General features: G+C 33.8%; 1 protein-coding gene across 2 annotated transcripts; it reads right to left on the bottom strand.

Moving 5' to 3' along the window:
- Positions 1 to 2,157: 2,157 nt before the first annotated feature.
- LOC124538427 (IQ and AAA domain-containing protein 1-like) lies at positions 2,158 to 9,634 on the bottom strand. 2 transcript variants are annotated; one of them, XM_047115481.1, is made up of 11 exons: positions 9,108 to 9,634; positions 7,786 to 8,009; positions 7,245 to 7,458; positions 6,662 to 6,887; positions 6,360 to 6,552; positions 6,067 to 6,280; positions 5,683 to 5,986; positions 5,102 to 5,377; positions 3,538 to 3,762; positions 2,891 to 3,018; positions 2,158 to 2,294 (listed from the first exon to the last, which is right to left on the bottom strand). In XM_047115481.1, exons 1-11 carry the CDS (start codon positions 9,417 to 9,419, stop codon positions 2,175 to 2,177), a joined length of 2,436 nt encoding a protein of 811 aa, XP_046971437.1. In that variant the 5' UTR covers positions 9,420 to 9,634; the 3' UTR covers positions 2,158 to 2,174. The 2 variants fall into 2 exon arrangements, with proteins under 2 accessions (XP_046971437.1, XP_046971438.1); XM_047115482.1 differs by having other exon boundaries at positions 2,891 to 3,003.
- Positions 9,635 to 11,166: the final 1,532 nt, after the last annotated feature.

Raw genomic sequence — 11,166 nt, 5'->3', positions numbered from 1 at the left:
GCGCAAATGCATTTTTAAAGCTCATATCGCCACCATCAACCACTACTTAGACAAAAATATCCAGCTAAGCTGCGGTGTCATGAAAAATTTTAGGGCGATTTCCACAAGTCACATGCAGTGCTGCTGATTGCAATTAAACCACGCAGCAAACTGACTCTTAACTATATAGAAATAGAGATTATTTTCGCAGTATTATTTGCAATCGGATTCTGTTTTAATTTCGCTCATCCTTTAAAATATCCGTGAGAATTATCAGGTGGGTATCCCAGTGGTCTTCTTAGTTCACCTTTTTTCACTTTGAAGATTTTTTTATAGGGGATGTAAGTTTCACAAGGGGTTCGTGGCGTTTTTTTGCCTCTTAAAGGAGCGAAGCGTTCTTTTAGCTCCACGCTCCTTAAAGGAGTTAAATAAGAAAAAAATATATTTCCTGAAAAGTTTTACGAAAACACGTAAACGCAAAAGTAAGGTCGGAGAAAGATGGAACTCCGTGTTAGAGGATTCTAACATTAAGTAATTTAAAACATTTATTGTTATTATTTTTGTCAGAAATATTCATAGACTTAGTAATATTAGTTTATAGATTTCGCATTTAAGTGAAATTTTAATCAAATTAATTGGTAACGATACTTAAAATTCCAGGGCTGTTTTGTCTGTATTTTATCATTGACCTTCTTCGCTATGGGCTTCGCCTGGGTGCAATACTGATTATAAATATACAGAACTTGTTTATTTACGACATAACATTAGAAACTTCTAAAATTATCAGTGTCTCTTTACTGTATTGTCTATGTATTATATACAAAAACCTTCCTCTCAAATCACTCTACCTATCAAAAAACCGCATCAAAATCTGTTGCGTAATCTTAAAGATTTAAGCATACATACAGCCAGCGGAAAGCGACTTTGTTTTGTAGTATGTAATGATAATGATGACTAATTAATAATTGAAAAAATATTTATTAATGTAATTGTTTGATTTTAGTATCCGTGATTTATTATAATAGCAATCTTTTTATATTATAGAGTGATATTAAAAATGAGACTTATACATAGTAACCATATTATAATAATAATCTCTAACAGTAACGATTAATCTAAATCCTTGTGAGATAAAAGTTAATTATTATTGCGAAGATAAATTAAATTTAATATAACATCCACGCATTAGACAGTGGCAACGTTAGCCTTTGTGAAAACTTCAACACCGCGAAAGTTTCGCGTGTGACATGTTCTGAAACAGGGTTAACTTCTATTCTCATAAATAAATTTAATAAATTTATATAGTGTATACTAATCACAAGATAACAATAAATAAACAACATTTGAAATATAATTAAGCGATATGATTGGTCAAGTTCAAGGTCTGACCCTAACTAAATATTCGTGTATTATATCTAATTACTTTTTTGTTCCATTTGCTGTCAAAATGCATGGCCCTTGGAGTAGTGGTGCAAAAAGCTTCATCAAAAGTATAACACCTCGCCTCATTGCCTCAACTGGTCACTGGAGGGCTGGTTCGTTTTTTGCCCAGAGGATCGGAATTGTGATTCAACGGCGAAATGCTGCTAGCATTCTTGCCACCATTCCACGCGGTCAAGATTTATACAGTAACTAGTTTTAGTTCATATTTGTATATATATTTAAGCATTTAATGTTGTTAATTCTTATGTTAATAAACTTTTATCAACAGAGCTTTAATAATATATGATATTCATTATGAATGTGGTAATATAGCGTTTCAAACGTCGACGACTTACTTGGCGGTATGGCTTTTAGCAAGCCCGCCTGGGTAGGTACCACCCACTCATCAGATATACTACCGCTAAACAACAGTACGCAGTATTGTTGTGTTCCGGCTTGAAGGGTGAGTGATCCAGTGTAACTACAGGCACAAGGGACTAACATCTTAGGTCCCAAGGTTGGTGGCGTATTGACGATGTAAGAAATAGTTTATATTTCTTACGTTAAAGTGGATGGTATTAAAGAACTCAGTAAAGTTTTCTCGTGTAACTCTTAACGGAAGGTTTCATCATCACACGAGTCTTATATATTAAATTGACAACAACATATTATTACTTTATACGATTTAATATTGGTACAAATTTATAAATGGATTATTCTATAAGTTAAAAATATTTTTCAATTCGATTTCGCGATTTTCCGAAAACGTCAAACTACTTTCCAGCGGCAGCTTTCTCTTCATTTTCCTGTTCCAATTCGAGTAGCCTCTGCAAAACTCTTTGACGCCTTCTTTCCATGGGAGTTTTCAGCCACCACGACTCAGCTGCCGAATCCTAGGAATATAACGTATTAGATGTATCCGATTAAACTCACTAAGTTTTTACAAAGCCACATAATAATGATTTATGGAGTAGTAATTAGTAGGGTTAGGTAATTAGTAATGTTATCTGATAATTTATTGGATTAAAATAACAACAACAACAGCCTGTAAGTTTCCCACTGCTGGGATAAGGCCTCCTCTTCCATTAAAGGGTTTGGAACATATTCCACCACGCTGTTCCAATGCGGGTTGGTAGAATGCGCATTTTCGATGAAATTAGACACATGCAGGTTTGATCATGATGTTTTCCTTCACCGCCGAGCACGAGATGAATTGTAAACATAAAATAAGCACATATATATAGTGGTGCTTGCCTGGGTTTGAACCCGCAATCATCGGTTAAGATGCACGCGTTCTAACCACTGGGCGATCTCAGCTCTCTTAGTAAATGAATTGCTGTCGACCAAATTTCTTTTAATTTTTTATCATTTCCGTCATATCAGACATATCAAAATATACGTATATAAATGTATATTAATAAACGCATATAAAGCTACGGTGATTACTAGCAAAATAAAAAATATTTTTGTGTTATTTTAAGGGTCTTACCTGTTCCGCATATACAGGTTCCAGGGTACTCAGCTGAACTGCCACCTCTTGGGCGGTGAGAGCTCGCACACGTAACTGCAGCCGCCTCTTAGTTGTAAGAACAGAATCCAAAGCTGCTAATAAAGTTCCTAATAAGAAAAGAAAATAATGTACATTTTGATTGATCATTAAGGCGCATATCGACAATTATTCTATAGTCGTTCATCGTAACGGTTACAAAAAAGCGAGTTAGCTGTTGTTTTGAGCTCCCTTATCCCTAAATGTGTAACTACATTACGTAACAATGTTATGTACAACTATCGTTAATATTTACGCGTTCTACTTGGTGGTAGGGCTTTGTGCAAGCCCGTCTGGGTAGGTATCACCCATTCATCAGATATTCTGCAGGCACATGACATCTTAGATCCCAAGGCTGGTAGTGCATTGGCTAATATGGTTAATATTTCTAACAGCGCCATTGTCTATAGGCGGTGGTGACCACTTAACATCAGGTGGCTCATATGCCCATTCACCAATCTATATCATAAACAAAAGACTTGTGATGAGCGCGTAAAATCCTAGTTAGGTAGGACTAGCCGTACTTGTATAATATTATGTAAATTCTTTAACAGTTATATAAGAAGATAAGTATATTGTTACAGAATTACCAATGGTGTAAGAATCAGACACTCGTGATAAGCAAGACAGTTCCAGTTTCGAAGATAGAGCACCAGCCTTATGAAGTTTCGTCTGCCACATCAAAGATATACTGCCATAATCAGCTCTCGGAATTTGTATGACTTTTGAATAGCATTGGAATAAAAGTTTTTGTTCAGCTTCCCAAGGAGTTCGACACGTGCCTACAAATAGAACGCGATCTTCTGGACAAATACCTGTAAAATTGTAAAAACGTCTTCGAACATATCTTTTATGAGTCTATATACAGAGATAAGTGATTGATATAAAATTTTCAAACATTGATAAAAATAAACTGTAGCTCATCCTTTTTTCAACAACAAACAACAACAAAAACAACAGCTTGTAAGTTTTCTACTGCTGGACTAAGGCCTCCTCTCCCTTTGAGCAGAAGGTTTGGATGATATTCCACCACGCTGTTCCAGTCAAAGTCAAAGTCAAAGTCAAAAACCGTTATTCAAAATAGAAGTGTTTACACTTTCTTATTGATTGTCGAAAATCTACCATCGGTTCGGAATATAATACCTCAGACCTGAGAAGTACCTCAATTTATAATTTACAACAATAAACAACTTCTTGTTATTTGAAACAGCCTGGAGGCGATCATCTCATTCCCAAGGTGTGCAGTCAACTAGAAAGTCATTAGTGCTGAATTATCCTTTAGCACACAAACGCTCTTTAACGATTCTTTTGAATTTTATAATTGAATATTGTTGAACGTTATTTGGGATCCCGTTGTAAAAACGTATACATTGCCCCAAAAAAGAGTTACTATCCCTGTGTAATCGGGTACTAGGCATAACAAGTTTATTCTTGTTCCTAGTATTAATGGAATGTACGTCACAATTTTTGGGAAAATCATTTATATTTTTGCGTACATACATAACATTATCAAAAACAAATTGAGAAGCGACAGTCATTATTTTAATTTCTTTAAATTCATCTTAACGAATCTTTTGGGCCCATGTTATAAATTGCACGAATAGCCCTCTTCTGCAGTACAAAAATAGTATTATTGTCAGCTGCATTACCCCAGAGTAGGATGCCATACGACATAATACTGTGGAAATAGCTAAACACACTTGACACATTTTACATTGGGAGTAGTGAATTTAATACATTTTGTCTTTTTACTATTTAACATTAAATTATTGACACTAAACCAATGTACTATTTCTGAGAGAGCATTGTTCACATCGTCATACATTAAAAGACGTCTTTTTATTTTAAAAATTAAAGAAGTATCGTCAGCAAACAATACTATGTCAAGTTTATTACCTAAGAGATGTGGTATACCACCAGTGGAATACAAATTGTGGCAGAATTTTGTATGAAATTAGATACATGCGGGTTTCCTCACGATGTTTTTCTGCACCACCTAGTACGAGATGAATTATAAACAGAAATGAAGCACATGAAAATTTAGTAGTACTGGGTTTAAACCCGCAATCACCGGTTAAGATGCACGCGTTCTAACCACTGGGCCATCTCGGCTCTACCTGTTTCAAATTATACTCTAAATATTCCTGCGATTACCTTTTATTATCTTAACTAAGTCCTTTTTTAGTCTTTTAGGATCTGTCTTATCAGTCTTCGGGATCTTTTTAATAAAAGGTTTTTCGGCATCATCCATCCAAATTACAGATGGTTGGAGGAGTCTTGATACTTTCATGACGAGATGTATAAGCATGATTAGTCCTGTCTTTCCAGGATATTTTCCTACTATGTTTGCAGGAGTTAAATCAAAGAGCATAGCGCCTACTTCACTGCATATTGCGTGAACCAACATTTTTTTACCACTTCCCGAAGGTCCTGAAAATATAATGAATACTGATATAATAAAGTTACGTAAAAGAATGTTTTTAAAATAGTCATCTTTTTATTTGACTAGTCTATCAATAATTATTCCCTTATGTATTTAAGCATTATCATATAATAAGTAAATTTATGATATTGTTGGTGTTCCATTATTGTCGTGGATGTCAAATCTAAATAGATTGTGATAGATTTATTGATATTGAATACTGATAAAAGTTTTGATTGATATCAAATATTTGTAACAATTTTCAATATGATTCTCTATTCATAACACTATAGATTAAACAAAAACAATTGACCTGTGATTAGTACCGATCGAACAATCGGAGCGCTTGCTCTGACAGTTTCAGATCCCAAAGGGAGTATACAGTATTCTTTCACGAGCTGTCTTATATCTCCCAAGCAAGGCAAAGGTTCTCGACCTTGGCCTCGCCACTCAGATGCTGCATAACTTTTCTCTCCAATGAAGTCGTCTATTTTGACAAAAGGATACGGGCGGATGATACCATTGGTCACTAATTCCTCAAACAATGATTCAGTAGTTCTATCCGGTGTTAAATCTTTTTCCTTCTTTTTTTTACTCTTTTTACCTCCTCTTCGCACCTAAACACAGACATTTATACTATTATTATTTAACTATTATCAGATGTAAATTTATTAAATTAGTTAAAAATTTAATTTACCTTCTTTTGCGGTTTTTTAGCCTTTTTACCTTTATGAGCTCTATCCCTATCAAAAGCCGCTTGTAGAAGTTCTAGCTCACTTCTCATCATTTCGTCTACAATATTACGTATTTCTTGCTCTATTTTTAACATTTTGTCTCTTTCTATCATATCCTTGTCATATTCTTCGTGCTGTATGACGTCATCATCTCTGTACTTCCATATGTCTTCATATCTGAAATATATTATCAGATGTTTTAATTTATTTTGAATTCGTCATCTATATTAGCAATACCTAAAATATGGTAACTAACTCTTCATTTGAATTGACCATGTCTTGAAGAAAGGCTGACGATGTGCATTTAAAATTCTTCAAATCATCTGCTTCGTCTTTATTTTTATTCTCTTCCGTCTTGTTATTCTTTTTATCTTTACTTTCTTTACTTTTTTTGGAATCTTTTGAAGATACAGGAGATGATTTACTGAGATCACTATCAATTCCTGTACCTGTATAACATTATTCAAACATTTTAGTCAGAATAAAATTAGGAATTATTAAGCATAATGTATGTATAATAATAATATAGTTTTTATAAAAATAAGAAAGACAACATGCCTTGTCGACTGAACATGGCTCTGCTACCTCCACCTTCCTCCGAAGGAAATTCTGGTAATTTACCAGTTCTTTCATAGTACTCTGATATCCATCGTCGTAATTCATCGGCTATGCGCTCATTAATCTTCACACCATGTTGAGCCCGAAGTTGTTCTTCAATTTTCACTAAAGCATCTTGAAACTTAATTTCCCGTTCCTTCTGAAGATTGCGTCGAATCTGTTTAACCTTTAAGAAATACATTTAATTGTCAAAGTATTTTCAACCACACAGAAAACTTAATTAATTTTGACGACCTCCGTGATCGAGTATTGGGTACACCGGTTTTCATGGGTACGCCACTCTGAGGTCCCAAGTTCGATTCCTGATTGAGTCAGTGTAGCTAAAAAGTTCATTAGTTTTCTCTGTTGTTTTGGGTCTGGGTGTTTGTGGTACCTTCATAATTTCTGATTTTCCATAACACAATTGATTTAGCTGCTTACATTGGGATCAGAGTAACATATGTGATGTTGTTCAATATTTATTTATTATTTATTAATTAATTTAGCATTAAAGTGTGGTTATTATATTTTAGTTTTACGTTACCTCCTCAGATCTTGCCACAGCTTTAGACTCAGAATATGCTGGAAGTGCCATTCCAATCAAAAGTTGTTCTTCTTTTTTTCTCCTACGAGTGTCTCGTCTAGCAATGAATCCTCTCCAAACTCTTTGGATGGCAGTTGCTGCTGATGACGACATTTCACCTTTTTGATCGCGACCTTTCTCTTTTAGAAGACGAATTTCTTTCATAAATTGTCCTCTAGAACAAATTCATACATTAGATTATTTAACATTTGAATATTTTTTTTACTATTTGAAGCTAATGTTAATTATTTTATGAAAATGATCAAGTTGATGGGAGGGCTGAAGGAGGAGGGCAGGCCCATGTACCACCAAACAGTGAAATATGGGTGAGTGAGCTAGTATAAATAAAAGCACAAGGAACATAATTTCTTAGCTTCCTTAAGTGACGATATAAGGAATGGCTAATATTACGTACTACCTATCTATGGGCAGTTGTACCCACTTACCATCACCAAGCCCAGTTGTACGTTAAAAATTCTAGAATATTCCAATGAATTCAAACCTTAAACGGCCCTGCCTCGCTCTTTCGTGACTTTGTATAATGATCACAGCCTGCTGTTCAGTGAGCACCAAGGGTTTGGGTTTTGGGGGCTCATAGCCGAGCTTTCTCAGCGTGTCTGTGATGAAATTGTGACGTCTTTCGACTTCTTCCTCTCTTTCTCTTACAAAATATTGTGGAATACATGGCTCCGCTTCGTGTGGAGTAACGCTTAATTTGACTAATGCCTGAAATGTACGTATTTAATATTATAGAGGACATGAGGTAGAAGAGTGGGGAAAATGTACTAAAAGTAGCACTAGCACCCGGCAAGTTCTCTAGCCTGTTCGGTTTACATCGGCCAACATCTCGGCAACGTTGTTTCCGTTAGGAAATTTGTTAAATAGTTACGTAATTGTTGTTATTGTTTTAGAACTTTTTGTTTAAATAATTTTTGTTTGTTAAATTTAATTGTTTTCAAGTAGATTCGTTTTATAATTTCTTTTTTGAGAATTGTGAAATTTTTTCTTAAAAAAAATGGTTCTTGTTTCTAAGAACATAATGATAATTTTAATGATGTACATATATTTCATTAGCCTTATAGATACGTAGATAGATGTAAACTGAAGAATCCAAAGGTGTGACCTTCAATTTGTTCGAACAGATTTCTCATGTGCTAAATGATCGTAATATATCACCCTTAATGGCAACTGATATATGTTCTACAAAAACAAAATCTTGGCTTAATAACATACTAAGCGCTTAGGAAACTTGACTTTACATTAAATGTTGAAAAAGAGTAACTACTGATTTTCTTGCCGGTTCTACTCGGCAGAATCTACTTTCCGAACCGGTGGTATCTTTAATTAATTGTAAAATACGATTCAAAAGTGCTTGTAAAAGCCTACTTGAATATAGTTTATTTTGATTTTTGATTTTGAAAGTATTTAAAATTATAAATTAAATCATTATATTGTAACAAACATGCTTTGACATATTGAATGAATCCAGTATAAATTAGAAGTAACAAAACACTCTTAATAGACTATAAAAGACAAAAAATCGTGAAGTACTTTCAAGTTTTGACAAAGATTAAAAATACTTTTTACACATTTTCTCACATTTCAGCTACGACATTGTTTTAATATTAAATTTATATATTTTTATACTAGCTAATAAAATGATTGCACTTAAGCAACATACATTTTATTGTTAAAAATATATCCGTTATATATGTAGGCTGAACCGATTTTGACGGGACTTAGGCTACAATCATATTTTTTTTATTAAATTCAAACGCGTACGAGGCCGGGGGCACAGCTAGTATATATATAATAGTAATTTACCTCATCATCATCATAAGTATAATCAGATAAGTGCAGCTCAACGAGTTCATGCTTTATTTCCAAAAGTCTTCCCAAACAAGCTTCAAGCAACCGCTTCACAATCAAGCGCTTTTGTGGCTGCAACAGTTGATCGTACACTGCATCTAGTCTTAATAGCAACACTGTGTACCTAACTCGTAGCTCCGACAACAGCGGCTGGAACGTTGATCTTTCAGCGCTACCCGCTTCATAAACCGCTTCGTCAGCTTGTGTCGCTTCAACGATTAACTCCGACGTATTACAAAGGAGATCGTTATACGTTTTATTAGACATTTTCTTTTCAATAGTACCTTTATCATTTATACAACTATCGATATAATCCCTATTACCATATTTATTAAATATTTTCTCATTAACTGTACCAGCTTATCCGTTATGAAACTAGCAAAGTTATTTCACATCACGTATGTAAATACATATTATTATAAGTATAATCCTAAAGAAAATTGCTTTAAGACTAATTTAAAAATACAATAATCGGAACACAAGTACACTCCGCCTACGATTACACTGTTTATAATCTTCATAAATATGAGCGACTTTATCGAACAAACACCGTCGCTTGGTGATGTCGGTTTGTTACCTGCTCGCCCTACATTTTATTCATACGATTAGTTAGATTAAACATAAAGTAAATTATTTGTCTTTGTGTATTGTTGTAAATCGTGTAATTAATATTTGTAAATTTAAAATGAAGACTAACTTGAAAATTAATAAGATATATTAAGTAATCCTTGTATGTGCCTTCCAATTGTTATGTTAATTTAAACCCTCAACTGATTAAATTAGCTCTTAACAATACAAAATATTATAAAAACAAATTATAGTCGCTTACACTTCATAATTATCATCATTAGATGTCGTAGTACACAAATTAAATCTTTAAAATTACGCAACAGATCTTGATACGTTTTTATTTAATAGATGAATTATTCGACAGGAAGTTTTTTGTATATGACAAATGGGCAATAAAGAGAAGAAATACTGATAATTTAGACATTCTCTACTATATTTAGCATCAGCATTGCACCCGTGTGAAGCTGGGTTGGGTCGCTAGTATTTTTATAAGTAGCAAAAATAATATACAACAACAACAACAGCCTGTAAATTCCCACTGCTGGGGTAAAGGCCTCCTCTCCCTTTGAGGAGAAGGTTTGTTCCAATGCGCGTTGGTGGAATACACATGTGGCAAAATTTCTATGATTTTTGTTTCCTCTTTATCTTTTCGTTTCTTTCGTTTCTTTGCAGGTTTCCTCACGATATTTTCCTTCACCGCCGAGCACGAGATGAATTATAAACACAAATTAAGCACATATATATATAGTGGTGCTTGCCTGGGTTTGATCCCGAAATCATCAAAAATAATACAATTAATGATAATAATAAATTTAAAAAAATGTGTGAAAAGGAAACAACCCTATCACTATCACTTTTACGCTCGGATTAACGTGTTTATTTTTGTATTTTATTGTTATGAAATGTTTGGTCAAATTTTTTTGGACAATGGCGTTAAATATTATCTTATCTAAGCTTTTTAAGCGAATGGTTTCAAATATATTTATTATATTAACATTTTGGATTAGAGATTGTTCATAATATATTATGAAATTTTTAATATTATTGCTCTCTGAGATGATTTTTTACTATAAATTGTGTTTAACTATGTTTTAACTGACTAAGCATAAAACTGAAATAAGAAGTACGACTATGTTTAAAAAAAAAAATTGGACAACATCGCATACTTTACTTTGAACCCAATGTAGGTAGATAAAGCATTTACGTAATGGAAAATCAGATGTATCGACGGTACCACATACACCCAGAACCAAGACAACATATAATAGTAATGATTTTTTTCTACATCGACTCGGCCAAGAATCGTATCCGGGACTTCGGAGTGGCTTACCCATGAAAACCGGTGGATTTCTTTAACCAAATACACAGGAGTTTCTTAAACTAACATTATGGATGAATGGACACTCCGATGAGATATTGATTTTAAGATTGACAAAATGAGCTT

Source organism: Vanessa cardui, chromosome 20, assembly GCF_905220365.1.
Source record: "Vanessa cardui chromosome 20, ilVanCard2.1, whole genome shotgun sequence".
Taxonomy (NCBI): domain Eukaryota; kingdom Metazoa; phylum Arthropoda; class Insecta; order Lepidoptera; family Nymphalidae; genus Vanessa; species Vanessa cardui.
This window is presented reverse-complemented; position numbering and strand designations above follow the sequence as displayed.

Excerpts from the sequence above, each read along its gene's own strand:
- LOC124538427 (XM_047115481.1), bottom strand. The coding sequence starts at position 9,419 with ATGTCTAATAAAACGTATAACGATCTCCTTTGTAATACGTCGGAGTTA. Across the intron at positions 6,553-6,661 it reads AGCCATGTTCAGTCGACAAG|GTACAGGAATTGATAGTGAT; the intron begins GCATGTTGTCTT and ends AATGTTATACAG. Across the intron at positions 3,763-5,101 it reads CTTAGTTAAGATAATAAAAG|GTATTTGTCCAGAAGATCGC; the intron begins GTAATCGCAGGA and ends ACAATTTTACAG.